General features: G+C 47.8%; 2 protein-coding genes across 9 annotated transcripts in view; one reads left to right on the plus strand and one right to left on the minus strand.

Annotated features, from left to right (window-relative positions):
* On the minus strand, positions 1-27,267 carry Brd9 (bromodomain containing 9). Of its 6 annotated transcripts, none has more exons than XM_006227787.4 (16): positions 26,898-27,267; positions 26,152-26,366; positions 25,797-25,929; positions 24,480-24,540; positions 23,978-24,122; positions 22,559-22,669; positions 21,808-21,920; positions 19,677-19,809; positions 16,917-16,992; positions 15,215-15,310; positions 12,604-12,736; positions 11,018-11,129; positions 8,448-8,486; positions 7,494-7,596; positions 3,560-3,727; positions 1-604 (listed from the first exon to the last, which is right to left on the minus strand). In XM_006227787.4, exons 1-16 carry the CDS (start codon positions 27,265-27,267, stop codon positions 504-506), a joined length of 2,109 nt encoding a protein of 702 aa, XP_006227849.1. In that variant the 3' UTR covers positions 1-503. The 6 variants fall into 6 exon arrangements, with proteins under 6 accessions (XP_006227849.1, NP_001382017.1, NP_001382019.1 ...); NM_001395088.1 differs by having other exon boundaries at positions 21,808-21,923; positions 25,797-25,920; positions 26,898-27,036; NM_001395090.1 differs by having other exon boundaries at positions 22,559-22,665; positions 26,898-27,036.
* The window catches only part of Trip13 (thyroid hormone receptor interactor 13), a 44,939-nt gene continuing 44,430 nt past the window's right edge, over positions 27,155-27,663 (plus strand). For 2 of the 3 annotated variants that reach the window (XM_039103353.2, XM_008758681.3), the window contains exon 1: positions 27,224-27,357. In XM_039103353.2, coding sequence (XP_038959281.1) covers positions 27,266-27,357 — 92 coding nt within the window. In that variant the 5' untranslated portion in view covers positions 27,224-27,265. 3 annotated transcript variants of the gene reach the window in all.

Genomic DNA, 27,663 nt, shown 5'->3' on the forward strand with positions numbered 1-27,663 from the left:
TTACCCTTAGGCATCTCTTTATTAGGACCTATTTTTGTGTATTTTGCAAATACATCCAGTTTTGAGACATTTTATGACTCTGAATACTTCATTCTACAAGGTGGGGTGGTTCATTATTTGTCAAGGAGACAGCTCCCTCCTCTGGCTCAGTGACAGGTAGAAACCAGAAGGTACTGTCTGTGCAGGCCTGTGCTGAGGCCCCTTTGAGACTGCGTGTAGAATGACTATGTGCACGCTATCAGACAGGCTTGGCTGCTGGAGCTCGGGAGACAGAGTTGAGCCATCTGACTGCAACCCATCTATGTTCTATTCCACTGCTCAGAACTTACTGACACCGTTCGGGCAACTGGGCCTCTGCTGCAGACATGACAGTACAGACAAGCCACCATCTCCTCAGGCTGCTACAAGCCAGAGAGGATGAGACAAAAGTTTCTGTCTTGTGACAAAAACCGTATCAAATAAAATGTAGAAAAATAAAATAAAACATCTGGAAAACCCACGAGCTAGTTCTTGGCAGGAGCTGCAGGTTCTGGAGATTGAAGGAATTCGTAAGGGTCATGGGTGACATCCGGCTGTTCCCCAACACTAAGGCGAGAAGGACTTCCTGTAGGTTTGAAAGAACATGGCATTTAAGCATACCAAACAGAACTGCAAAGCTCATGAAACCAACATCTGTGACTGATATCCTCAAAGACCAATGTTCTCCCTGATATCAGAGGGAGGTGCATTCACACCACAATCTGAATCAGGGAGTCTGCGGCCTCCTTGGCCTCTACTTTGCTTGATACCCTGATCACAAGGTGATCATAAAAACTCTAGTTTTTCTTCAGGCAGCTCCAACCAGGCTTCCTTGAAGAGATCAGAATTCATTCTGTACACAGAATGCTTCAGGCTGTATGGGAGGTCAAAAGAGAACAAATAGCAGCGGAGACTAGAGGAAGTAGTTCCTGAAGGCAGCAGAGGCTAGGCTAGGGATGTAGTTCCTAAGGCAGTGGGGGCTGGGGATGTAGTTCCTAAGGCAGTGGGGGCTGGGGATGTAGTTCCTAAGGCAGTGGGGGCTGGGGATGTAGTTCCTAAGGCAGTGGGGGCTGGGGATGTAGTTCCTAAGGCAGTGGGGGCTGGGGATGTAGTTCCTAAGGCAGTGGGGGCTGGGGAAGTAGTTCCTAAGGCAGTGGAGGCTGGGGAAGTAGTTCCTAAGGCAGTGGAGGCTGGGGAAGTAGTTCCTAAGGCAGTGGAGGCTGGGGAAGTAGTTCCTAAGGCAGTGGAGGCTGGGGAAGTAGTTCCTAAGGCAGTGGGGGCTGGGGATGTAGTTCCTAAGGCAGTGGAGGCTGGGGAAGTAGTTCCTAAGGCAGTGGGGGCTGGGGAAGTAGTTCCTAAGGCAGTGGGGGCTGGGGATGTAGTTCCTAAGGCAGTGGGGGCTGGGGATGTAGTTCCCTAAGGCCAGGCTCATTCCATGTGGTAGGCAGACTTGGTTACCTTGACCTGACGTTCCCTCAAATACCAGGGACTGAAGAGCACAGAGAAAAGACAGACATTGTTAAAGAAACTAGGGTAGAAGAGGCAGTGTCTGACTCAGTCACCACAGTAAATAGACAGTAAGGTGCTCCAGGACTGTGAAGAGGTTGGCAGAGCAGAGGTCTTAGGGTTGATGTGGGGCTGTCATGGCTTTGCTGAGTCCCATGATGGGATGAGGAGGCTCTGCTAGATGTAAATGACGTCTGTCAGCATGTGAATTTTAAAGTGCAAAAGCAACCAAGAAGTTATGAGAAAAAGGAAAAGCAAACAAAAGACTCTGTCTAGGTCACTCAAAGGCAAATAGGGTAAGATTTGTGATTTGTGTCAAGCCAGAGCTTACAAGGAGAAAAACTAACAGAAAGTCACATGCTGCGTTAGTGAGCTGCGGGAAAGCAACAGTTTACAGAAGACACAAGTGATGAAACTTCAAAGGAAAAAATTAAGCTTGTTGTGGAGATGGGAAATTATCTCTAGATCACAGTTTGCTACACATACCTCGCCTTCCCCAGTTCTGCTTGGCTGCTTGGTTATGGCCCTGTCAGTACTATGCATGCTAAGACTCAATGAGAATGGTACCCGTAGGCTCATATGTTTGAGTATTTGATCCTCAGGTAGTGGAACTGTTTGCAAAGGATTAGGAGGTGTGGCCCTGTTGGAGGAGGAATGTCACTGGGGGTTGAGGTTTTAAAGGCCCATGCCAGGACCAGTGTCTCTGTCTTCTAGCCTGCTGCCTGTGGATGAAGACGTTAAGTCCTCAGCTTCCAATCCAGTAGCTGACTGTCTGCCACCACCAGACTCCCACAATGGTAACCCTCTAAACTGAAGGACCCCAATTAAATGTTCTCTCCCTCTCCCTCTCTCTGTGTCTGTCTCTCTCTCTGTGTCTGTCTGTCTCTCTGTCTGTCTCTCTGTCTCTGTCTCTCTGTCTCTCTGTCTCTCTGTCTCTCTGTCTCTCTCTCCCTCCCTCCCTCCCTCCCTCCCTCCCTCCCTCCCTCCCTCCCTCCCTCTCCCTCTCCCTCTCTCTCTGTCTCTGATGTAGCTCTGGTTATCCTGCAACTCACTATGTAGACCATGCTAGCCTTGAACACACAGAGATCCATCTGCCTCTGCCTCCTGAGTACTGGCATTAAAAGTGTAACTGCCATGCCTAGCTCTTAAATGCTTCATTTTCTAAGTTGCCTTGGTCATGGTGTCTCCTCACACAATTACAATGTAACTAAGACACCAGATGAGGTGTGCCCAAGTGACAGAATAACAGTTAACGTTTATGTCCAACAAACCACTTCTGACTGAAACAGCAGAGGAAGAAATTCACATGCAATGCTGTAATCCAGGGCAAAGCAGGGGCTAGGGAGGCCACAGGCCTCAGCAGGGAAGAAAGAACCACTGTTTTGTTAAATGCATATGAGATGCCTGTCAGTCTGTCCTGGAGACATTTGTGTTTATGCCCACAGAGCACCATTGCAGTCAGCCTCAGTTCTAAGAATAAAGGGCTGTTGATGTGTCATGGTGGTCCCATGCTCAGTCACAGATGGAGGAAAATAATGATCTCGCTTACTCCAAGGCTTAAGGAACATCACGGAAGAGATGTTCCTATAAATAACTCCCACAAACTCACTGGGTCACTAAGCTATCCTTGGATAGAACTGTTGTCAGTGCTGTGTCTGGGGAAACAGCACTGACTTGCTCGGCAAACTCAAGTGTTTTTAAGGAGCTACAGAGCCAGCATCTGAGACCCTACAGATGGCTGAGATACTCAGAGTGTCAGTGGTGTGGTTCATCTCTCCTTAAATGTGGAAGCCCTTGCCAGGGATGGTTAATGTTCTCCCAGTAGAAAATGAACACTTCACTGGTTAATGCCGTTGAGGAATAAAATATAGACTGGCAAAGGTGTCAACAAATATATAATCAAAACAAATATCCTGGCCCCAAGCGATGCACGAGGGTGTGGAAACCTCCCAGAACACACCCTGTGCCAAAGCCCTGTGGGCCTGTTCCCCCACCCAGTGCCGGCCCCCACTACTAACCTGTGTAAGGCCCTTACCTGGAGGATGCTGCTCCCTCTCAGAGGCAGTGGACAGAGAGCTAAGGTTGGAGGATGGCCGGGAGCCTCCTCGCTCTGCTTGTGCTTCATGTAAGTCCTGCAGGAGCCTGGCTGTCTCGTCCAAGTTCAAGTGGCTATCCTCATGGTCCAGCTCCTTCTTCACTTTCCCTGTGACAAAAATTATGTAATACAGGTAAACCTAGTCAGCACAGACTCGACACAGAGCAACTGTTCTGAAAGGTCAGTGCTGGTGTAGCTCATAGCACAGAAACAATTTAATGACAGGTCATGACTGATAGAAGGAAGGAAGCAGAATTCAAGCAGAATGCTATGTTGAATGCACCACCACTACGGACAACTTTGTGAACAAGAAGCATGTGTCTGATACTGGCCTCCTGCCTTAAACAGAACACAGAGCACCCAAGTAAGTTTACTGAGCTGGGTCTCCATCCAGCTTCCAACCTAGGAACGAGGGCTCAGTGTTGCCTTGTCTCAGCGAAGAACCACCTTCGACTGTGAAAAGGGAACAGCCTAGCCCAAGAGGCCAGGGGCTCAGCTCTGCCCTGTATGAAGAGTAGCATCAGGAACATTACAGAAGAGGAGGTGGAAGGAGTGTGAGAGCCAGAGGACCGGAGTTTGCTAGGAGACTGTGTCTCCTAATACCAGAAACTACACTGTCTCACCAACAAGGCTGCCTGAAGATGAGCTGAACAAGGACAGCACCAATGGCCATGCCAACACAGACCGGGAAAGCACATGAGGCCTCACCCTACACAGACCTCAGCAACTAAGGAAAGCTGGGCGGGAGAGGTGGTTCTGCCCAGGAAGAGAACACCAAGTGGCTGTTCAATGCAAATGATCAGCCCTGAGTACATACAAGCATAGAAGTTAACTCTATATGAACTGAACAGGTCACACATAGGAATGAATGATACACACACACACACACACACACACACACACACACACACACACACACATTTATTACATGTATGTAAGAAGTTAGCAAAAAGAAGGCCATGAATTCAAAAGAGAATGGAGAATGGAGGGGGCAGTAAATGAGAGGATTTAGTGAGAGGAAAGCAAAGGGAGAAGCTTACATTGTCTCAAAAATAAACAAAACAAAAACATTAAAAAGAAGAGTTCCTGGGCCACTCCCAGCAAGACTTGGAATGGTCCTTAGCCACTCTGGCCTGAGTCCAGGGTGCCCCATCCAAAGAATCACCCAACTCAGCACCTGGGGTACAGACTTGGACGCCTGTAAGTGAACTTTAAAGCAGCAAGAATATGTCCCAAACCATGGGGGTCAAAGGGTACGAATGCCCGAGACGGAATGAGCAGGCAGAGCACTGAACAGAGTGCCCAGGGCTTATGCACTGTAGTGCAGAAGGCAGAAACAGCTTCAGGAGGCAAGGCAAGCTGAGTGGGGCTTCCCAAGAGAAGGGTAACAGCGCCTGTGTTGAACTCTACCAGAGCAGAGCAGAGCAGACGCCTCAGAGGCTCACAGGCGGGGGGGGGGGGGGGGGGGGGGACGACGGGGGGGACGGTCAGTCTCAGCAGGCAGAGGAACACTAACTTGCATGAGATGGCGAGCCAGTAACTGAAGGAATTACAGTCAGGAATTTCCACAGTTGGGAAAAGATATGGGAACCCCAAAATATGAGAAGAATTTAAAAAAAAAAAAGCAAAAAAAAAAAAAAGCAAAAAAAAAAAAAATCCCAAAAAACAACAACAACAACAAAAAAAATCAAAGTGCATCATGACCCAACTTCTAAAAGTTATAAAGAAAAGAAAAAAAAATTTTTTTTTTTTTGGTTCTTTTTTTCGGAGCTGGGGACCGAACCCAGGGCCTTGCGCTTCCTAGGTAAGTGCTCTACCACTGAGCTAAATCCCCAGCCCCAAGAAAAGAAAAATCTTACAAGTGCCAAGACAAAGGTGTCTGTATGCAGGTGAATGCACTGAGCAGCCTGGGCCATTGTCCCTGGGAAGGCTAGTATTCAGGTTTGTATTCCAGGGAGGCAGGGAACTCCACCACTACCCGACACTGTGTGTGAGTGTGTGTTGTGTGTGTCTGTGAGTGTGTGTGTGTATGTGTGTGTGTATGCTGTATCTACCCCTGTGTGTGTGCGCGCGCGTGTGTAAGCGTATGTGTGTGTGTGAGAGTGTGTGTGTGTGTATGTGTGAGAGAGAGAGAGTGTGTGTGTGTGTGTGTGAGAGAGAGAGTGTGTGTGTGTGTGTGTGTGTGAGTGTGTGTGTGTGTATGCCGTATCTACCCGTGTGTGTGCGCGCGCGTGTGTAAGCGTATGTGTGTGTGAGAGAGTGTGTGTGTGTATGTGTGAGAGAGAGTGTGTGTGTGTGTGTGAGAGAGAGTGTGTGTGTGTATGCCGTATCTACCCCTGTGTGTGTGCGCGCGTGTGTGTAAGCGTATGTGTGTGAGTGAGTGTGTGTGTGTGTATGTGTGAGAGAGAGAGAGAGAGAGAGAGTGTGTGTGTGTGTGTGTGAATGTGTGTGTGTGTGTGTGTGTGTTCATATGCAGAGTATAAGCCGTATCTACCCCTGTGGGGTCTGGAACCAACACAGGCCAAGTCAGGAGGGGTGCACACAGTGGCCCCTAAACAGCCCTAACCCAATCAAACCCAGGTGCCGAGGGTTTGCCCAGGTACCTGCCATGCATGTACGAAAGACTGAAGCGTGACTCGCTAACTCTGTATCTGGTTCCCTCTAGGCCTTCCTTTTGTGCCCTCTCTGAACGACTGTCTTTTGTTTTCTGTCAGAAAAGAGCCTAGCCCTGAGTCTCAGCAGGTGGTGGCATCTGGGGTGTCTTGGGAACTAAAACAGGGCTGACAAAAGACAATGACTAGGAAGATGACAGATCTGAACCCAATACCTAAAAACTGTATTAAACACAAATTACCTAAAAATACTCCAACCAAAGGCAATGTGAAGCCTCAGACTACTGTTACGTTTATAATGTTCACAAATCCCCTTTCTCAGCCTGACACTGCTGACTCTGGGCCATCTTCGCTGTAAGATTTGCCTCCTCTCCCTGTAATAACTTAAAATGTCCCAGCACGGGTCCAGGGGAGGACCGCAGGGCAAATAAGGTATACACAAAAGAAAAAAGGAAGGGAGACAACACAAAACATCGTCAAAGCCCCTGACGGACGACACCCTACACCTCATGGAAGACAGCACTCCCTAGCAGGGGAGAGGGCTCATCCTTTAGGACACAAGCATGCTGACACAAGCATGCTGACACATGGCGGACACGCCACACACATGATCAGCACCAGAGCATCTCAGCCACCAAACAGGAACAGCTTCAAGTCAGAAAGGCACAGGGCACACGGTCAGGGCTATTTGGAGCTTCTGTTCAGAGTAGTATGCGACGAGACCTGTCTGAGATCAGTGACAGAAGTCACCAGAAGTGTGACAGTCTGACCAAGGGAATCTTTGAAGAAAATACACATTTTTATTTCCTAGTCTCTTACAAACCAGTGCTTGTGTTGATGGCTTTTTTAGTTTGGAGTTTTGGTTGGTTTTGGTATTTTTGGTTAAAAGGAATGGAACCCAGAGCACTGTTCATGCTAAGTAAGCACTTTACCAGCAAGTTGCACAATACTTCTGACAGACTCAACTGGGTTTTTAACTCACAAGACAACCTGTGAGTCAACTGGGTGTCCTCTTCCTCTAGTTCTGACATTGTCCCCTGGAAACAACATCTGATCCTATATGCTGAGGATACAGTTAGGCCCTAACCACAGCCCCAGGGTATTTCCTGTTCTGACTAGTGGTAAATTTTGAGTCCCCACAGAATCTCCTTGATTGTGTTACCTCCTGGGGCAGCCCATGAAACACAAACCAAATGATGCTTTCTTACGACATCCCACGTCCCTGTGAGAGGCCACATACAATCGTGCCCTAGATGCCTCACCAAGAGAGCTGAGCATGGACACATCCAGGGAGACATCAGGATACTGTTTCATTGACATGAAGTCCAGAACAGGGCCACCACTATCTCCCAGTGGGTCCCCAACCTGCAGAAGAAGAGAAAAACATCAGCTAACAGACCGCACAAATGTTAGCTAATGTCAGCTACTTAAGTCAATAGGATGTGCTAAAGTTGAGGTCACCTCTCAGTAAGTGACATTAATGAACACCGTCCGAGTGGCTGCACCCCAAGGAACATGGGATCTAAGCTTATTAATGGACGTGCAAATCCACGTGCAGAGATCAGCACACCTCTGGCAGCTTTCCTCTCTACTAGGAGCAAACTACTTTAGCTAACTTCTGGGAAATCACTAGCACCATGGGAATATGGGAGGAGGCCACAAGGAGGCCAAGTAGACACATAGAACTCAAGGGCCCACTACCACATCTGCAGGAGCAATACAGCAGATTCCAAACCAAAGGGTATCAGAAAGGGTGATACTACAGTTCCCCAGGCCTCTAGAGTTCCTGCTGCCCACTTCTGGTCGCATTCCCATACTGAAACCTTACAGTATTCCCTGTAATCTGAGACTTAACCCCATGGTTGATCACCTCAGGTATACAGGTCACTGCTGCCCAGTGGGAAAAACATTACTGCACAAGCCCATAGTGCTGCCAACCACGTCAAGTCACAAAGGGAAAGAAAGGGGTCTCCATCCTCCTTGAGAATGGTGCCTAGCTGACTGCTTTGAACTTGTTTCTAAGCTTACGAGATTACAGCCCTCTGTTCAGGTCACCACCATACATAAATGAGGGAAAAGCAGTGCCACTGAAGTCCCTCGATAGAAACGCAGCCAGAACAGAGACAGGAGGCTGTCCAGGCACTCACTACAACGGCTAATGACACCACCATGCAAACCCCAAACTGGACTTCTACTTGCATGCTGGGGAAACCCACCTTCATCTCATCTGCAGGTCTCATGGGGATGCTCCTCCTCTGAAAAGTGACAAGATAGGAAACAAGTCTTTCCAATGCAGTTTTACATCAGAGTAATTCATTCACATTACACCAATAGTGGCTTTTTCACTGCTAGGGTTCTGCTCATTAAAGCCTTACTACACCCATGGCTGAGGCAGGGTTTTACAAGACTTTGCAGGCGGCAGTCAAGGTAGACCGTGACCGGCCAACTTGCTCTGTGTCAGCCAAGTGCTCAAGTACCAGGCTGGGGTGGGGGTGAAGGAAGGCATGGGCAAGAAGATGCCAAATTTACATCAGAGCAAATGCGTAAAACAAACCAAAACGGGCAGCCTGAGGAAAACAGGCCTGCTTGTTTAGCTTGGAACATGACCAAGTACCTGAGACGGGATGTGCTGTGATGGAGGCAGGAGTGACATCTATCCCATTGCTGAAGTGGGATGAACTGCATGTACCTTCATTCTGTGTGCTGGTAAGAGCCTTACCAGCCTACTTAAAAACAGCCTACTTTGTGCACATTCCTCAAAAAGGGTCACTCAGTGTGTGCTTCCACACCCATGAATTTGGTGTCAGTGTTTCTGAGATTTAGTTATGCAATTATTTTCACCAACTTTTAATTAGAAACATGGCCTTTATTTTACCATCTGTCCCTTGCAGATGGTTCCTCTAGCATTATATCTTGGGTACTCGGTGCCATTTTTAACTGCTGCTGAGTACGAAAAATTATTCAACCCCAATGACAGAACTCACCCTTAGACAATTAATTCAGAATTCACCAACAGCACAACCTCATTTCAGGGCCATAGGGAGCAACTTCTTGGCCATACCAGACAAAGTATGGGTAAAAATGGCATATGTTGGGCCAACAAGATACCTCTTCAGGTAAGCCCTTGCTGCTCAACTTGAGCAGCAAGCCCTGGAACCCACAGTGGGAGAACTGATTCTCAAAAACTTTCCTTTCTCTTCATGTACACAAGGCATTACACATTTATAGAGCAATAAGAAAAAGGTTTTACATAAATGGCCTAGAAAGAAACACGAGTAAAAGATGTCAACCAGAACAGGAGCCAAGCACATGGCTGGTGGGACTGAGTTCTCAATGAGGCTCAAGATTTCTATGCCCAGCTCTTTAGCTAAAGAGGAGGCTACCAGGCCAGACCAAGAGCCATGGAAGCCAAGGGCCAAGAGAGTCTCAGAGCTAGTGTGGAGAGATACTTTTCTGAATACCACCTAGCCAGAACAGAGACCTTCTAGAAAACTTTGGCCATGAGAAGAGACCCAGCAATACCACTCTTTAGCATTATGGTCACACAGCCTTGGAATGATGGCTGTCCTAGACCAAAGATCACAAGTAACAGCTTTCTTCCAAAACGAAGATCAATGTTCTTCAAATGAAGAAAACAAAATCTTTGGAACTTGAGAAACAGCTCAGTTGGTAAAGTACTTGCTTCACAAGCATGAGGAGCTGAGTTGGATCCCTAGAACACCCACATAAACACTGGATATGGTGTTCACTTGTAGTTCTAGCACTGGGAAGATGGAGTCAGCTAGCCTAGCCCACCCAACTAGCTCCAGATCAGTGAGACCCTTACCTGAGGAACAATACTGCAGTTGACCTCTGGCATCCTTATGGAACACACACACACACACACACACACACACACACACTAAAATGTACTCATCCTTGGACTGGGGTATATTTTAGTGGTACACTTGTCTAGAATGTAAAAAGTCCTGTATTTGATTCCTAGTACTGGAAAAATAATCCTACCAGCACTGCCCAGCAGGAACACATTATACGCACATATCTAATTTGAACACAAACACATTTTTGGCTTGTGAATACACACACACACACACTCACTCTCTCTCTCTCTCTCTCTCTCTCTCTCTCTCTCTCTCTCTCTCTCTCTCTCTCTCTCACTCTGTGGGTCTGAACTGCCCTTAGGCTACAGTGTATCAAGCCTAGTATCAACCCTGACAGACATCACAAACAGAAAATAAAGACACAAAGAGTCACAGATGCTTCTTAGAAACAATTAGTGTTCGTTTTCGTTAGAGTAAAAAGAAAAGCCCATCTAGACTGTGTCAAGAGAAAACGAGTTTCCAAGGTAAAGGCAAAGACATACAAGATCTGAGAAGAGCTCAGCCTTCACCCTGTGCTGTATGAAAACAGCCACTCTTCGGGAGGAATAATGAGGAGGTCAGTGAAAGAAACAGGACATCGGTGAAGAAGACAGGACAAGCAACTGCCAAACATTTTTTTTTTTTCTGGTTCTTTTTTTCGGAGCTGGGGACCGAACCCAGGGCCTTGCGCTTCCTAGGTAAGCGCTCTACCACTGAGCTAAATCCCCAGCCCCTCCAAACATTTTTTAAAAGACAGCTCTTAGAAACAGAACTTTTAAAGGTCAATGAGACAAGAACAGCCAGCAATGACCTCAGGAGCCTATTTCCCTGGACTCTGGTGGGGTGGGTGGGCTCTCTGGGCAGGAGAAGCCCAAGCACAGGACCAGAGCCTAGACCTAAAAGGATGCCACAACTGCAAATCCCACCTGCTTCAGCTGGAAGATCATCCTTGAGTGATCGCCACCTGTGATTTGGTCCAGGAGGTCATCTACCATTTTCTTGCTGTAGCTTCCAGCATCCTTCACGAATTCCTGCAGGCTAGAAGGAAACTGTGTGATGGAAAGCACTGAAAAAGCATCACGTTCCAATTTCAAGGCTCACTCCCAACAGTGACAATGTCACTGATTCCAGAAGTCCTCTGGGACTTCCCATATATGCATGGGGCATTAGACTGTTGGCTATTTAATGATTTTCAATGTGGTTCATGGCAAAACATAAATAAATAACATCTCTAGAAAAGTTAAAGGAAAAAAAGGCAATTAACATACAGGTACACAAATCCATATAAAATGTAAGACATGGGCTGGAGAGATGGCTCAGTGGTTAAGAGCACTGGCTGCTCTTCCAGAGGTCCTAAATTTAAATCCCAGCAACCACATGGTGGCTCACATCTGTAAGATCTGATGCCCTCTTCTGGTGTGTCTGAAGACAGCCACAGTGTACTCATATACAATAAATAAATAAATCTTTCATCTCTAGGGAAGGTTATCTACCTCTGCCAGTCTGACATTTAGAAGCACAGCAGCAGGAAACATAGATGTGGTGAGTGGGCACACACAGAGCAGTAGGGGTAAAACTCAGGGCACACCTCTTGGTACACTTTGATTTCTGAACCATATGAGTATATTAGGTTAAAAAGAAATAAAATTTAAAATGTAGTCAGAGAACAGAAATCCCATGGAATAAAGCATCAAGGATAGCCTAACGCGCTGAGACCCTGAAGAGCCTTCAGAGAGACAGGCAAGGCTGCTGGTCCAGAGCTAATCCTAGATAAACCCAGTCACTGACAAATACAGGCCATCATCTGGGACACCTGACCATGTGTACAGAGGGCAGATCCTGACGGCCATCTCTCTAGTTTCACAACTGCAGTTTTAATGCTGCACCCCTGGCTCTGTCATGAATTTTGCCTCCACCATCCTACCTCACCCCACCCAAGTTCATTAGTTTCAGTCCTCACCTCGGCACCTGAGAATGTGGCTGTATCTAGAGACGTTTGAGAAGTGATTAAGGTACAAAGGGGTCAGTAGGGTAGCTGCTGACCCAATCTTATAAAGAGGAGGTGATCCGGATAAGAGAAAGGCCGTGTGGAGAAAGGCCATGTGAAGACAGGAGAGAAGATAGTGTGAGTCTATTTTAAGCCAAGACTGTCAAAACCTCCAGCCTCTAGCACAGTGAGGCCTTGGTGTTAGAACTTGATTACTGTCACTCCAGCTGACTAACAGTCACTAAGAAATATATCTCAAAACAATTGTAAAAAAGAACTCCTTGTAAGTATGCTTTGTTTGCTAAACACATGTACGTTTATGCTACGGTCTGGACCACTGCCTTCTTCAAATTGTGCTGGACTGCAAGGCAGGTCTATGGCAGAGGTGTGGACAATGGCAAATAGTACTGGAGTTTCTGCTGACACCACCTTACTGCCAGGGCTGTTCCTCCCAGAGCTCTCAGCAGGGACAAGCTGCTCACCAGGGCACAGCTCTCACACGTGTGTGTGACCTGGCTTGCTTACCTCAGTGCGCACTGCACACCAGTCTCATCTCCATAGGCAGAATACAGAAGCTCCATCTCATCCGACTTCAAGTCCCCAAACACAGAGTTGTTCTGCATTGAAAGTGCAGTGCTGGCACTGGAGAGGAATGTGACTAAAGGAAAGGAAGCAGAGGCCAGGTCAGAGTCATGCTCAGTGCACACCTAGCACGACCACTGCCATTTTTCCTTCCAGGTGATCACAGCCTGAGCCCATGTCTGTCTCTTCCCTTTTGCTTCCTGTTTTAGCACAAACGCAGCAGCAGTTCTGCCCATGGATAACTACAATACCTACTCGGGACCCACTTCACACCTGTGGGCCAAAGGCTACACAGCAAAGACTGAGCCTCAGGTAGAGATGAACCTGGACAAGCAGAGGTGGTTCTTGGGATCAGTCAATTCCTGAACGCCCTCTGGCAGAATCAGGAACTGAGCCCACACTGGATACACTCTTGCCCAGGGTTTTAACAATAAACCAGGCTATGTCTCGAAGGCTCGATGTTTCTTAACCTCTACAGATATGCACTATGGCGGCAGGCATGCCATGTCTTGCACTCTGCTACAGCATTTCTTCTCTCTCCTGTTGGACACCTGCAGGTATCCCTCTTCCCTGCAATCAATGCTTCCTGGGGACAAAACTGCTGAGCAGAGAACCAAACACAAGCCAACATCTCAAAAGCAAAGTGGGAACACTAAGAAGGGAGGGGTTGAGATGGGGGAAGGTGTGGGTAGATCACACCTCACAGAAGGTCCAAATGCAGGTTGGCCTCCGTCTTCGTTTGGATTTCTATTGCTGTGATAAAATACCATGGCCAAGGAAGTAAGTTGGAGAGAAAAGGATTTTTTTTTTTTTGGCTTACTTCCAGATCATAGGCCATTATAGAAAGAAGTCAGAACAAGCAGGGCAGGAACCTGGATGCAGGAACTGGTGCAGAGACCATGGAGGAGTGCTGCTTACTGGCTTGCTTACATGACTTGCTCAGATTGCTTTTTACAGAACTCAGGACCACCAGCCCAGGGATGGCACTACCCACAATGGGCTGGGCCCTATCCCATCATCACTCACTGAGAGAATGCCTACAGCTGGCTCTCATGGAGGTATTTCTTCAACTGAGGCTCCTTTCTTTCTTATGACTCTAGCTTGTGTCAAGCTGACACACAAAACTGATCACTATAGTCTCTAATACTCTGAGATGTAGAAAATATCATTCCAAAAGGAAAATGCCATCCAGTGAGGCTGTACCAAGCCTCCCGTACCAAGAGGAAGTCCCCAAAAAGCAGATGTTGTGAGTGACTGAAGGAGACAGGGAAGCATGGTCAAAGCTTATGGGGCAGAGGTGAGCTTGAATTGGTTCTCCAGGGCCACGTAAACTGGGAACACAGGAAGTGACAAAGAAGAAAAGAAGCCATGACACAGAAGGACAGCCCTATGTCCACCCTGCCCCTTCCCACCACTCGAGACAGAACAGCTAGAGACAGGCGGTGAAATGCCGATTCTAAGCATGTCCCACAGGAATGGCTATTTCATTATATTGTCTGTAGTTGCGGAAAAGCAGAAGAAATATCATCAAAGTACATCTAGGTTCAGACCAGGATGGCTACTGGGCCTCCAAGAAGAAGGAAGTGATATTTTTCAGCTCCACAAAGAAGCATCAGTTTGAATGTTCTCCAGTCCTAAAGGGCATACCTGTGCACACATAAATATGCACACACAGAGCAGGCCTGCAGCCAATATGTACTAAAACACATGAACCCTATAAGCAAGCACACAAGCATGCATATTACCACATATGTACAAACACACTGTCCAAACACACTACAAGACCCATTATAAATGTAGACTCCCCCCACACACAAATGTACCTGCCCCTCTCTCAGGCCATGCTGCCACTTACAACCACCCTGTCTAGGTCTCTCGGCTGCCAGGCAGCAGCATCACCCCACAAATGGTTAAGATTAAGTCTGATGTAAGAAATGAAGCCCTCCATAGGAACCAGCAGGATCCTGAACTAAGACTCCTGTGGAGGGAAGGGATGGCAGCCTGTGAGAAGAAACTTGTGAGCAGTCTGAGCTCACCTTCAGTGGGGAGAAGAACACAAAGCAGGAACTCTCCACCAAGTACAGCTTTTTTTTTTTTCTTTTTTTTTTTCTTTTTCTTTTTTCCCCTTTTTCTTTTTTTTTTTTTTCTGGAGCTGGGGACTGAACCCAGGGCCTTGCGCTTCCTAGGCAAGCGCTCTACCACTGAGCTAAATCCCCAACCCCCCAAGTACAGCTTTAATCCACCTACTTCAATGGATCTAAACTTCACTTGTCTTAAAAATCCGAACCTTGCAGATTTGAAGCACCAGGGAAATGGGGGTGGGGGAGCTCAACCTCTCAGAGGTGAAGGGGAAGAAGGTAGGAGGAGGGACTCTGTGAGGGAGAACTAGGAGGGGGGCAGCATTTGAAATGTTAATTAACTAACTAGTTAAACTGATTCTAGAGACCGTAACAAAACCATAAAGAAAATCATGGAGGAGGAACAGGCAATTTTACATCCCACTGTCAGCCAAGCCACCCTCAGCTCGAGAGCTCCCACCAGCCACTGCGCTTACCTTTATTTCTTCTTTCATCTTTGAAACCCAATGTTGTAAAACCTGGGAGCAACTTGCTGGACAGTGAACTCAGGTCCACAGGGTGTGTCTCCTCCTCTGCAGAAGACACAGGAGAGGGGGAACCATCAGTAGGGCTTGGCCACAGCTCCGCTGCTCAGTGACGCAACTTCTCTAAAGCTCCTTAGACATGAAGGAGTAGAGCGCGGGTATGCTACTATGTCCATTTAAAACTAATTTTGCAAAAGCAAAATATAATTCTTGAAACCAACATCATTTCAATTTGATTCTGCAATTGCCTTGACATCAACGCCATAAATAAAAATCCTGTCTGGAGCTAGACAGACAGATGATCAATTGGCAGTGTTTGCCTTGTAAGTATGAGCTTCTGAGTCCAACCCCCAGATTCCTATTTAAAAAAATAAATAACAATAAGACACAATGGTGCATGCTTTTAATCCCAGTGTTGGGGAAGTAGAAATAAGATTGCTGGGCCTCACCATCTGCCTGCCTACCCTACTGGGCGAGTTCTAGACCAGGAGAGACCTTTTCTCAAGAAAATAAAAAGTAGATAATACTTAACAAGTGTTGTCCCTCTGGTCCCACATGGATGTGTGTGAGTACACACACACACACACACACACACACACATGCACTTGTGCATATATACACACATGCACTTGTGCACACACACGTACTCATGCATACACACACACGTTCTCATGCAAACACACACATGCACTCGTGCATACACACACATATGCACTCGTGCATACACACACACACACACACACACACACACACACACACACACGCACGCACTATGGGGCTATCATGCCAGCAATACCTCACCTTTGCAAACTGCTCGCTCAGTACTACTGCATACTAAGGTTAACACTCGCCAGCCATCCTCACGCTCATCTGGCTACACAACTTCTGACGGGTTTTCACATGCACATCATTTCTCTACTGAGAGGAACCTCACTTTCCACCCTGAATTTCTAGCCTATATGGGCAAGTCCATGTAGTTTCTCCTGAAGACCGGGAAAATTTGTTTCTATTAACAGCTAAAATCAGTGTCCCCCTGTACACACTAGAAGAGATGAAATAACCCTGATGACAGAGGGCTCTGGACAAGAATGGTTAGAAGCGGCAGAGCTGAGGGAGGTGTCCACCTGTACAGGACGGACTCAGGCAAAGCAGGAGGAGAGACCATGTCCCAGCCTCTCCGAGTATCTGTAGGCATGCTGCACTCCCAGGAGTCATTCGCAGGCACAGTTGCTGCCTTCCCAAGGTGTTCCAAGGCATGAAATACCCTTCCAGACCAGTGCACTGTCAGCATTCATGTTTCCAACTAAGACATGCCCTGACATGATCATCCAACCTTCCTTTCAGAATATTTCTGAGCTTCAAGGGTGCAGGTCAGCAAATGGCCCATGAGGAAGGAGTGCTAGCAAAACCTTCCATCAGTGATGTTCAGCCTTAAGAATTTATCACCATGCTGAGAAACCCAATAAAGGCCCGATGACATCCTAGCTCCATGCATAACAAGGCTCCACTATGCACATGGAAGCCAGGCAACTGTTCCGCAGTCTCGTTACCAGTAGTGGTGACGTGAATGTGTACTACATACTCTGCATCTCAGAGCATGCGCAGAGTTCAGAGGACAACATGCACACATTGAGGCCCTGCATAGAGCACCCACCATCAGCATCAGGCTCAGTTGCATTCACCACACTGTAGAGTAGACTTCCATCTCCAAGCTTCTTCAGGTACCCCATCTGCAAGGAAGTACCACCCAAATGTCAGCCCCCAGTAGTGACATCTCCTAGAGACATGACATGCTAGTCACATCTCCACCTATTTCTCCCTGAGAAAATACCAGGGACTCCCTCTCACATGCCCAAGGATTAAAGATTGGCCTGCTTGTGACTGAGGCCAATTATATCTAATTATGACTGAGGACACCTATATGTACTATATGGTCAAAGCACTGCTGAGGCACACGACCCCTTCCAAAGAGTTTCTGAAATAAAAGCCTTGACCCAGAAGCAAATACGTAAAACCGTCCATGGGCCAGAACAGAACGCGACAGGAATGCCAGCTGGGGACAAGCGCCCCACTCTGCAGTGCTCTGGGCCTCCATCCCTAAGGCAAGTACAAACACGGTTCCACTAGAAGCCTGCAGTCTCAGGCAAGGACAGTACGTCAGGGTGTGGATGAGGTGCTCAGAAAACTGGCCAAATGCAGGAAGAGGGAGCTCCTGTGATTGTGGAAGCCCTTGGGAGAATGTCAGAGAGCAGCATAACAAGTAGGGCAGAGGCAGGAGGTGGCAGATCTTGGAGAGAGGGCAGCAACAATATACCCAGAGCAGTAGGGCTGGGCTTCTCAATGCAGTGCTATGAACTAAAAGGAGATGTGAAGTGGCCTGAGAGATTGGAAAGAACAGAAGTCTCACCAGTCAGCAAAGATTTCAGTATACACAGCACAGTTATCAATATAATTATACTGTGTATAATATATACAGGTACATTTCCTGCCCCTACCTGACAGTGTTTTACCCACCACATGCATATCTGTCATGATTACTTTTGTGTCAACTTGACACAAGTTACTGTTAAGTGAAAGGAGGGAAAACAACTCTGTAAGATCCAGCTGTAGCTGGGAGGTGGTGGTGCAGGTCTTTAGTCCCGGCTAAAAGGACTAAAGGGAGGCAGAGGCCAGTTGAGCTTTATGAGTTCGAGGCTAGGCTGGTCTACAGGCCTAGTTATAGGACAGCCAAGGCTACATACAGAAATCCTGCCCCCCAAAAAACCAACCAAACCAAAAAGATCCAGCTATAAGGCATTTTCTTAGTGTCAACGAGGGAGGGCTCAACCCATAGTAGGTGGGGCCATCACTGGGCTGGTGATCAAGGTTTTATAAGAAAGCAGGCTGAGCACTCCATAGGGAGTGTGATGGTTTGTATATGCTTGGCCCAGGGAGGTGTGGCCTTGTTGGAGTAGGTGTGTCACTGTAGGCATGGGCTTTAAGGCCCTCATCTTAGCTGCCTGGAAGCTAGTCTACTCCTAGCAGAATTCAGATGAAACTCTCAGCTCCTCCTGCACCATGCCTGATTGAACATTGCCATGCTCCTGCCTTTAATGATACTGGACTGAACCTCTGAACCTGTAAGCCAGCCCCAATTAATGCTGTCCTTGAAAGAGTTGCCTTGGTCATGGTGTCTGTACACAGTAGTGAAACCCTAACTGAGACAGGGAGCAAGCAGCACCCCTCTATTGCCTCTGCATCAGGTCTCCGTCCTGTCTCGAGTTCCTGCCCTGACTTCCTGTGATAATGAGCAGTGACATGGAAATAAACCTTTTCCTCCCCAACTTGCTTTATGGTCATGGTGTCTCATCACAGCAATGGAAACCTCACTAAGACAATATCCACTTCTAAATAAGGTTTATTGCTGAAGGAACCAAGCTCTCCAAAGAAACAGCTGATTCCAGGGGTGAACACAGCAGGAGCATAGGACACGGCTGCCCACAGAACTGGCTGCAAGCCTTACGGCTGATGCTTCCTAGTAGGCAAAGTTACAGAAGCAAACAGGCAAAACTCACGTTAAGGTGTTTATGGGTTTCTGTTTAATTCTGGACGTTTGCAATGCTAGGGAGGGAACAGAGAGCCTTGCGTGGGCTGGGCAAGGGCTCTACCACTGAGCCATACCTTTAACTAGCTTAAGGTATTGCCTATAATTGGAGGGTCCAAAATGTTGCCATTTCAATATTTAAAATGTAAGGCACATTTTGAAGTCTTGATATGACAAGGAACGTAAAGTCCTCATTACTGCTAAGATGGACCTTACACCGCAATAGTAAGATGTAGATTATGTCAGGTCCAGAGGAGGCTCATCTTAACATGCACCAGTCAACTTCTGCTAGAAAAGGTGTACTAGGAAGAGTGGCAGCGCCCTGCTCTACAGAGAAGCAGGCGACAGATGGGCGGAGCCCTCTGCCATAGCTGGGACTGTCAACAGCTACTTTAAGACATGCAGCAGTAATCCATAAACGGCTCACAAAAGGAGAGAGCCACAGATGAACAAAGAGAGGGAATGCTTATGTCACCCCTGTGAATACTTACTATGAAGTAGGCTTTGCTGGTAGGGAATCCTGGCTATCAGGGCCGTTTAAAACAATAGGGTCAGTCAGAAGCGGCCCCGACCCAAGCTGGATGTCGTGGGCACATACCATAGTCCATGTTCATGGCAGTCCTGCCAGCACAGTGACCTCAGACCCTTCTGAGGAAATAGGACCAGGACAACCAAAGAGCTGATCTGACTCTGGCTTGAACCCCTGGGACTCAAGGTACTCTGGCCAGACCCTAATTAATACTCCCAATTTTGAAGATGGTACCTGGTTGCAAAGACTTGAGTGTCTGAGGACAAGTGGCATGGCCTTCAGGGGAGGGCCACAGATACTACCTTGCCACCTGGGAGAAACCGGTTAATCCTGTCCCGAGCCTCATCAGCTGCGTGCTCTACCAGGGCTAGCACATGCTCCTCTGCTGTGCTGTCTGTCAGGCTGCAGGCATTCCCTTCAGGCTCAAACATGCAGCTGTAAGGCATGAAAACCAAGTGTCATCACAGGCCCTGCCCTTGCTTCCCAACAGTAATAGTTTTTACGAACAGCCCCCATGCAGGGGCAGCGCGAGGTAGAGCTTAACCCTTCCACTTCCCATAGCATTCCTACATGTGCTAATCATCTTTACCTTAAGTAAAAAAAGTACAAGCCAAATAGAACCCCTTTTCAGAGAAACACTTAAGTCTTCTTGCAAACAGAAAAGGAAAAAGGGACAGAAATTGCATAGGTATGAAAGGAAACATGACACAGTCCCCTCTGTGCAGAGTGTCACATTTGCTGTAAGGGTGAGCTGCATGAAGCCCTGGGCTCTGCATGGAGGAATAGTTCAGATTCAAAGTGAGAAGTGTAGGCACTGTGGGGGTAGCCTGTCCCCTGCAGACAGTAGAAACAGGCATACAGGTTCCTCTCCGCCCTGGCATAAGAGATGCTGCAACAAGAGGATGGCCCTATAATGGTCACAGCTGCTCCCTCAAAGTCCAGCACAGGATAAAGGTGTCCCTCACCAGAGTCACACAGCAATGGCACTGACAGGTGCGCATGATCTGTAGCATTTGATGGACTCTGTAGTCTAAGAATTCAGAAGAAACCACCACCACTCTCCACCCTATCTAAAGCCATGGAACCCACGGGGGGTGGGGGGGGCAGAAATTTAGTGACAAGGCCACTAGCTAGAAACTCAGGAAATCTGAGGCAACTTGTAGGACCTGAAGGAACCTAAGGGAACAGGTGGCAGCAGGTGTCCCTAGAGAGGACAATGGGCAGAAAGTGCATCAGAAAGAACAGAGTGCTGAGAGGGAGCCTGCCTTAGGAAAAGATGGCTTTCTCTCCACCTTAGACGATCCCAGGCCACAGGTTGGTCATCAACCCAAAGAGAGGTTTATGGCACAAAGATAGCTGAGGCCTCCCACCCATCACGTGTAGAGTACTCATCATTCATTCTGAGCTACTCAGGTCAGTCACCTAACAGACCTAAACCACAGTCCGAGTAGCCACATGCTGGATACTGACAGGAAAGAAACCACGCAGGGCTCCACTTCCTATGATTGCTTAAATGCTCCTTGGGGGTCTGCTACTGAAGAGGTAACACCAATTCTGTCTCCGCACTCAGCATCCATGGCACAAAGGGGCACTCTGTAACCCTCTGGCGTGAGCTACAGATAAAGGTCTCTGAAGGTCCCTTAATTAGCTGTGGCCTGATGGAACAAAGAAAGCTTCAGGGAGCTGTATCTAAAGTACCCTAACCTTCCTGATGCTCCACACCAGGCTATCCATCCCCCTATAGCACTACACGAGTCAGCCTACAGACACCACCTCACGATGAGTACACATCTGGTGATGAGTCACATCTGGTGACTACAGTGGATTTACTGCAACTGTGCTCTGCACAGATAAGAACAAAGGTCATTACCAGGTGGTATGTATGGAGGGCATATACTAAAGGGATGAATATTAGCGAGGAAAAGTATTTCATACAGTAATGACAGGCTAAAAAATGCACTCAGGAATATCATCATGGGCCTGTGGTTCCCAAGGCATGTGGTGGCACACAGGAGGGTGGCCCTGGTGCCCTTGCATTTCCCATGTATCAACAGTATGAGTTGTTGTGATAGTAGCATGAGAGCATGTGACGAGTGACTACCTTACCCCACCGAACTGCCTGCAGGATCCAGAGTCTGCAAACATACACAGGGGATAGGCTACATCACCTACGTGATACAATCACTTCACTCTTAGGGCAAGCAGAACAGGGTGGCCACTTCCCTCTTGAGTTCCAGTGCCGGGAAGGCATCCAGTTTACGGCCCCTGGGCTACACCAAGGGGCTGCGTGGAACCTAAAAATCCTTGGAGACCATGCTCCTCCATCCAGGCTGAGATGCTTCACAGGTTCCCTTTGCCCTTGCTTGGGCAAAGCACTGCAGTCCTGCTTGTAGCCAGCAGCTCCACAAGCAAACACCTCCCACAGGGCCTTACCTGATGACTTCTCTACTCGGCTTTTTGGATTTCTTGGTAGTTTCTACTTGCACTGGGACAACCTCAGGAACAGGTTCCTCAACTGCGGGGTCTTCACTGCCCAAGAGAGCTGCCTGCTGAGAGAAATCCATGTCCTGCATAAACGACATGCTGCGCTTCAAAGCTAACAGCCGCTCCTAGAATCAGAAAGGACAGAGCAGCAGGACTTTACCTCTCCCTCAGCCACGGAGCCCGTGACGATGGGATGGCATGGGATGGCCACGGCCTCACCTGGCCTAATCGCCACCTTCCCAGACGCAGACGCTGCAGCGGGAATGGTTGCGAGGGCTCGGCATTCAAGGTATGGCCCAGAGATGGTGGTGAGGGAATGGTGGAGCCCAGCAAGAATCCCTTGCCAATATGTGGCTCATACAGCCTGGCTTACAGCACAGAGCTAGGAAGCCACTCGGAATGCCAAAGGATAAGCTTCTAGTGCCGAGGGTCAGTGAGGCTGCCCCACAGAGCAAAACCACAAGGCTGGCTGTCATCCAGCGAGACTGAACCTACATCCAGGACTTTTCATCAGCCCCATAGAACGGCACCTCTAAGCTGTGTGAAGACAGGGGCAGTGCCTGGAGGACAGGGCGGTCTAGAGCAGGGGTTGGCACCTGGGTGTGGCAGATGGATGAAGCGTGTCATTCATTGTGAGCCTGTTAGGCACAGAGAGTTAGAAGGCTTCGGCTCAGTGCCATTGCTCTAGTGGGTTTCTTACTTTGCTCATCATCTTAAAGCCCGCGTGCAGGATCTTCTTGGCTAATTTGTAGTACACGGTGTCTGGTCTATTGTACGTCATCGCATTATCACACATTAATTTGAAATCTGCCTAAGAAAAAGAAACAAGTAATTTGCCACATAATTAATAGTAAAGTAGGGGTTGGGGAATTAGCTCAGTGGTAGAGCGCTTGCCTAGCAAGCGCAAGGTCCTGGGTTCGGTCCCCAGCTCCGAAAAAAAGAAAAGAAAAAAAAAATAGTAAAGTTCTCCCATTCTTGTCAAATCCCAAAGAGAAGGAGTGAAACACAGCAAAAAACATACTTAGGAGGACTGATTTTTAATAAATCCAGAGAGATTTCATAATGTTCCATGAGTTTTCATAAGCATGAGGAATTTCCCAGTGAAAAGCTAATCAAAGTCTCCTTCTGTATGTTAAGATATAGATTTTATGAAAGACACTGTACAAATATTCTAAGATCCCTTCTCTCCTTCAGCCTTCCTTCTTATCTTGTAGGAACATTGACATAACCATTTTGCATGAAAAACAGAAAAATCAAACTTTTCCAACACTAAGGAAAAAATGTGACCTTTCTTCCAAAACACTATCCTATCATCACGCACTCATTTTTCCTGCCTGCCAAGCTACTAAGTGCTTTGTAACTCACAGAACCAAAACCAAGAAGCAAAGGATTAAAAGCAAAGCACCCAGGAGATGCAAAAATTTTAAAAGTAACAAAAATGAAAGTATGCAATTAGTAAGAAAACTAAGAATTAGGGAAACTTGCTTCTAAAAACACCCACTTTCAAACTAAGCCAAATTGGACACACTGTTGTCCAGAAACAAGTCCTTTCTATGCCAGGACAAAAACATCAACAGAAGAAAGGAACACATTCATAAAGCACACAGCATCCAATCCAGCATCCAGTTCTCTGATGACAAGCACCTGTTTCTCTTACCAGCACCAAACAGTCAACTACCCAGAATAATCCTCTGCACACGCTTGCAGCTAAAAACTACCTGATGAGGCTAAAGACATCGCTCAGCAGTTAAGAACTCTCATTGCTCTTGCAGAGAACACAGGTTTGATTCCACAGCACTAACATAGTGGCTCATAATTCTATGTAACTACAGTTCTAGGAGAGTAGTGCCTTCTTCTGACCTCCAAAGGCACCAAGCATACATGTGGTATACATACACACACGCAGGCAAAACAAAATAAACACATCTGTAAGAATTATAAAAATCAAATAAAAATGACTTGAGGTACAGTATTCACTATGTGAGAGGGCACAAGCATACTCACACGCATGACCACGCACGCATACACACACACACACACACACACACACACACACACACACACACACACACACACGCACACAGTTTTACAAACATTTCTGAAAGTAAAACTCATTTACCTTAAATTCTGTGACTGATTTATATTCATTAGCTACAATCTTGTCTTTCATCGTGCCAAAGTCCATGGGATGTTTTATTATCATTGAATACCCAGGAGCAATTGCATCCGTAACAGGAAAAGCAAAAAATCCATGAGGATCTTTTCTGAAAACAAAAATAGCTTTGAAGTGAAAAAATTTCTAACATCTAAATTTCTAAGTGACATAAAAAGTTTTACAATCCAAAGATTTATATAAGTGGCTAAAATTTAAATTTGCTTCTTAAAACTTCAGTGGAGGAGAAACAGACCTTTTTAAGGTTGTACCACATATTTTACATACAATAAAAATGACACTTTCCCAGCTCTCCCCATGACAGGCAGTCTTCTGCAGGCAGAACCAGAGCACTAATTTCAGGGAAAGGAGGAGGTGTAATGCAGCACACGAGCTCCAGACCCTAAATCTGTGACCTGCACCCAGGCTGCCCACACCCTGCTAGATGACAGGTGGGACACGGGGTTACCTCTGTAGCTGGCGGAGGAAGTGCTCCAGAAGCCTCTGGATGGGTGTGCTCTCATTCTCAGCTGAATTTATAAAGAGAAAGCAAGGGAATAAAGTCAAACAGCAAGACTTCGTTTCCTTCATTAGAAGGCTCCATATTCATCTGCGTGTGGAACTGCCCAGCATTTGAAGCCCAAACAAGAATTGAGAACTTGAGGGGTTGGGGATTTAGCTCAGTGGTAGAGCGCTTGCCTAGGAAGCACAAGGCCCTGGGTTCGGTCCCCAGCTCCGAAAAAAAAAAAAAAAAAAAAAAAAAAGAAAGAAAGAAAAAAGAAAGAATTGAGAACTTGGGCACAGCTCCCAACACAGGTAGGTTGGCAAAGGGATACACAGAGGATCTCAAAACCTATCAGACTCTTCCAGCTCAGGGGTGGTCAAGTCCACAGTCAAAGGACGACATTCTAAAGAGGAAAATCACCAACCAGACTGAGGGGGCATGAACATTTGTTTTGTAAGTCATCATGATCACATGGTAACTGATGCTTGTATTAGCTTCCCTAATGATCTATGTTCCAACACTCAGCCTCCTTGGTTTCTCTCCATGTGGGAAAAGACATTCTTGCCTAAACACAGAACCCCTGGAGTCCTACACAAGAGGGCTGGGAGCCAGGAAATCCAAGAGCCAAGACTGAGACTCCAGATGAAATGTCAGTCCTGGAAGGAGCTGCCCAGGTCAGAAACTTACCAAAGACCTCAAGCTTCCAACATGCCATCTTGAGGTCACCTTAAGTAACTCAGACCTACCATGAGAATCTGTGTTGGGGTCTCTTCTTCCAAGGGAGATTACCCATGTTTCCATGATATATGTGTTTCTTATGTGAGTAATATAGGGGCACTAACCGGATAGTGCTGTTTGGAATAGTAAAGCAGATAAAACTAAACCTCTAGACTAAAAAAAAAAAAAAAACAGTAAACTTTAACCAGATTAAACATGTTGTAGATTAAACTGGGCAGTTTAATCCCATACTCAGGAGGCAGAGGCAGGCAGATCTCTGAGTTCAAGGTTGGGTATACAGAGTGAGTTCCAGGACAGCCAGGGCTACATAAAGAAGCCCTGTTTCAAGAAAATGAAACAACAACAAGGAAAAAAAACCTAACCAACCAACCAACCAAATTAAAATACAGTAGATTTTGCAGGACACATATGGTTGGTGTCTGGCAACCACATGTCTGTTTTCCCAGTCTTCAAGAGAATTTGTAGCTTGTGAAATGTTCCCAAAAACTAGATAACCATGCTATGGGCAAGGTAGGAATCTCATTTGTAGGGACAGGGGCTTGCCTGGCTGTGTTCGGCAGGCTCTCACTGGTCGATCTGGGGGTGGTTCCACCTCCACCTTCTTCCCAGGGTCAAAGGCATCAGCCTCCCCCTCTGAGTCACAATGTTCCTTCTCCCGCTTCCGTTTCTTCTCTTCCTGTAAGCATCAAAGAACGGAGGGCACAGAACAGCCAAAGCTCTTTTAGATTAGTACTGCAGGGCTCTGCCACACCTCTCCTGCCTTCCCCAGACTAGGAAGATCCACTCCTGACACTCGGCAGGCATCACATAAAGATGCCCTGAAAACCCAGGACAGCGGCATTAGGCTAGGTATGGCCAGACATGATTAGGGCCCCATCTTGGTTCACTGAACCTTTACCTTCCTCTTCCTCCTCTCCTCCTCATCAAGGTGCTTTTCCTTCTCTGACTTCTTCTTCTTTTTCTTCTTCTTTTCCCTATGTCTTTCCCGCTCATGGTCTGACCGGTCATCATAGTAGCTGGAGTCGTGACCAGATCCTGAGAGCTCTGTCACTTCACTTCCTCCCACCTTGAGCACCAGCTTCAGAGGCTTCTCCAGTGGTGTGTCTGTATAATCTGCACACAGACCGTAGGTCAAACTTGCAAAATGCTGAGTGGAAATACTGCACCCCTGTGGGTGAATCTAGACAGCAAGAAGTTGTCAAAACCGCGAGAAAAGATGTAATCCCAAAACTGACAGAATTGTGTTCAGTCCTCTCTTTCAAACAACGAAATGACCACTGAGGATATTCTGAGGGTCCTTCCTACCAGAAGAAAGTACAACAAGCAGAGCTGAGACCCAAGACCCCAATTCCTTCACGGAAGCCCTCTTTTCGCTGAGGGTCTTCCTGGTGCCAGAAAGGAGGTACATGGTGGCTATAGGACCCAAAAAGAAGCCTATGGCCTCACGCAGCAGGCCTTTCTCAGGCCTAACCCCGCCCCCTCTACGACTGTTCTGGACCTGGCTCTAAGCCCCTCCTTCTCGCGGGACCCCGCCCGCCTAAGGCACCGCCTATACAACCCCGCCCAGCGCAGACCACGCCCTTCCTCTGGAACGCCTTCTCCCGCCAGTACCGCCAACCTAGACCCCGCCCGTGGGCTCCGCACCTTCGTACGACGAGCGCCATTCTGCCTTGTGCTTCTTGTGCTTCTTGCCCATGGCTGAGGTAGCACGGGATCCGGTGAGAAGCGGCTGCCCGTAGCCCGACCTGCGCCAGTCGGAAGTGTTCCTTCGCCACCCCCCGAGTGCTTCCGGGTCAGGGTGGGGCGGTGCGCAGCGCGCGGCAGATTCGAAGCTCGGCGGGGCGGGGCGGATTGCGAGGCGCCGCGCGACTCGGGCGGCGGAAGTAGATTTGTCCGGGACTCGGCCAGGGTGGATCTTCGTACAGCTGAGAAGACTGTCCCACAGGGCGCCGAGAGGCGACCGCGACCTCATTCTGGCTGGCCGCATTTCCTCGGCTCCCGGCTGCGGCGCCATGGACGACGCGGTGGGCGACCTGAAGCAAGCGCTTCCGTGTGTTGCCGAGTCGCCCGCGGTCCATGTGGAGGTTTTGCAGCGCAGCGGAAGGTGAGCTGTGAAGAGTCCGACCATGCGTGGTGCGACCCGGTCCGATCCCGCCACCGCGTGACTCCAAATAACACGACCTTACCCCAACTCTTAGGATCCCACCCTATAGCGCCCTACCCCTCAGCACGGCCCCACTTCGCCGGACCCGAGCAGCCCGACATCAACCCACTGAGTAAGACCTGACATGACTCCACCCTAGAAGACCCTAACAGCATGATCCGACTTTACCTCCATCCCACCACACGTTACTCTTGAGTTTCACCTCTCACATTGCTGCATATCCCTTCCAGACCCTACCACACTCTC

The sequence above is a fragment of the Rattus norvegicus genome, chromosome 1 (assembly GCF_036323735.1).
Source record: "Rattus norvegicus strain BN/NHsdMcwi chromosome 1, GRCr8, whole genome shotgun sequence".
Lineage (NCBI taxonomy): Eukaryota > Metazoa > Chordata > Mammalia > Rodentia > Muridae > Rattus > Rattus norvegicus.

Bases quoted from the DNA above. Each gene is read 5' to 3' on its own strand.
- Brd9 (XM_006227787.4), bottom strand. From the start codon at position 27,267: ATGGCGCCGCAGCCGGGAGCCGAGGAAATGCGGCCAGCCAGAATGAGG. The intron at 8,487-11,017 runs GTGGGATTTGCA...GTCACTTTTCAG, and splicing joins TGATCTTCCAGCTGAAGCAG to AGGAGGAGCATCCCCATGAG. The intron at 7,597-8,447 runs GTGGGTTTCCCC...CTTCTTCTGCAG, and splicing joins GACCTGCAGATGAGATGAAG to GTTGGGGACCCACTGGGAGA.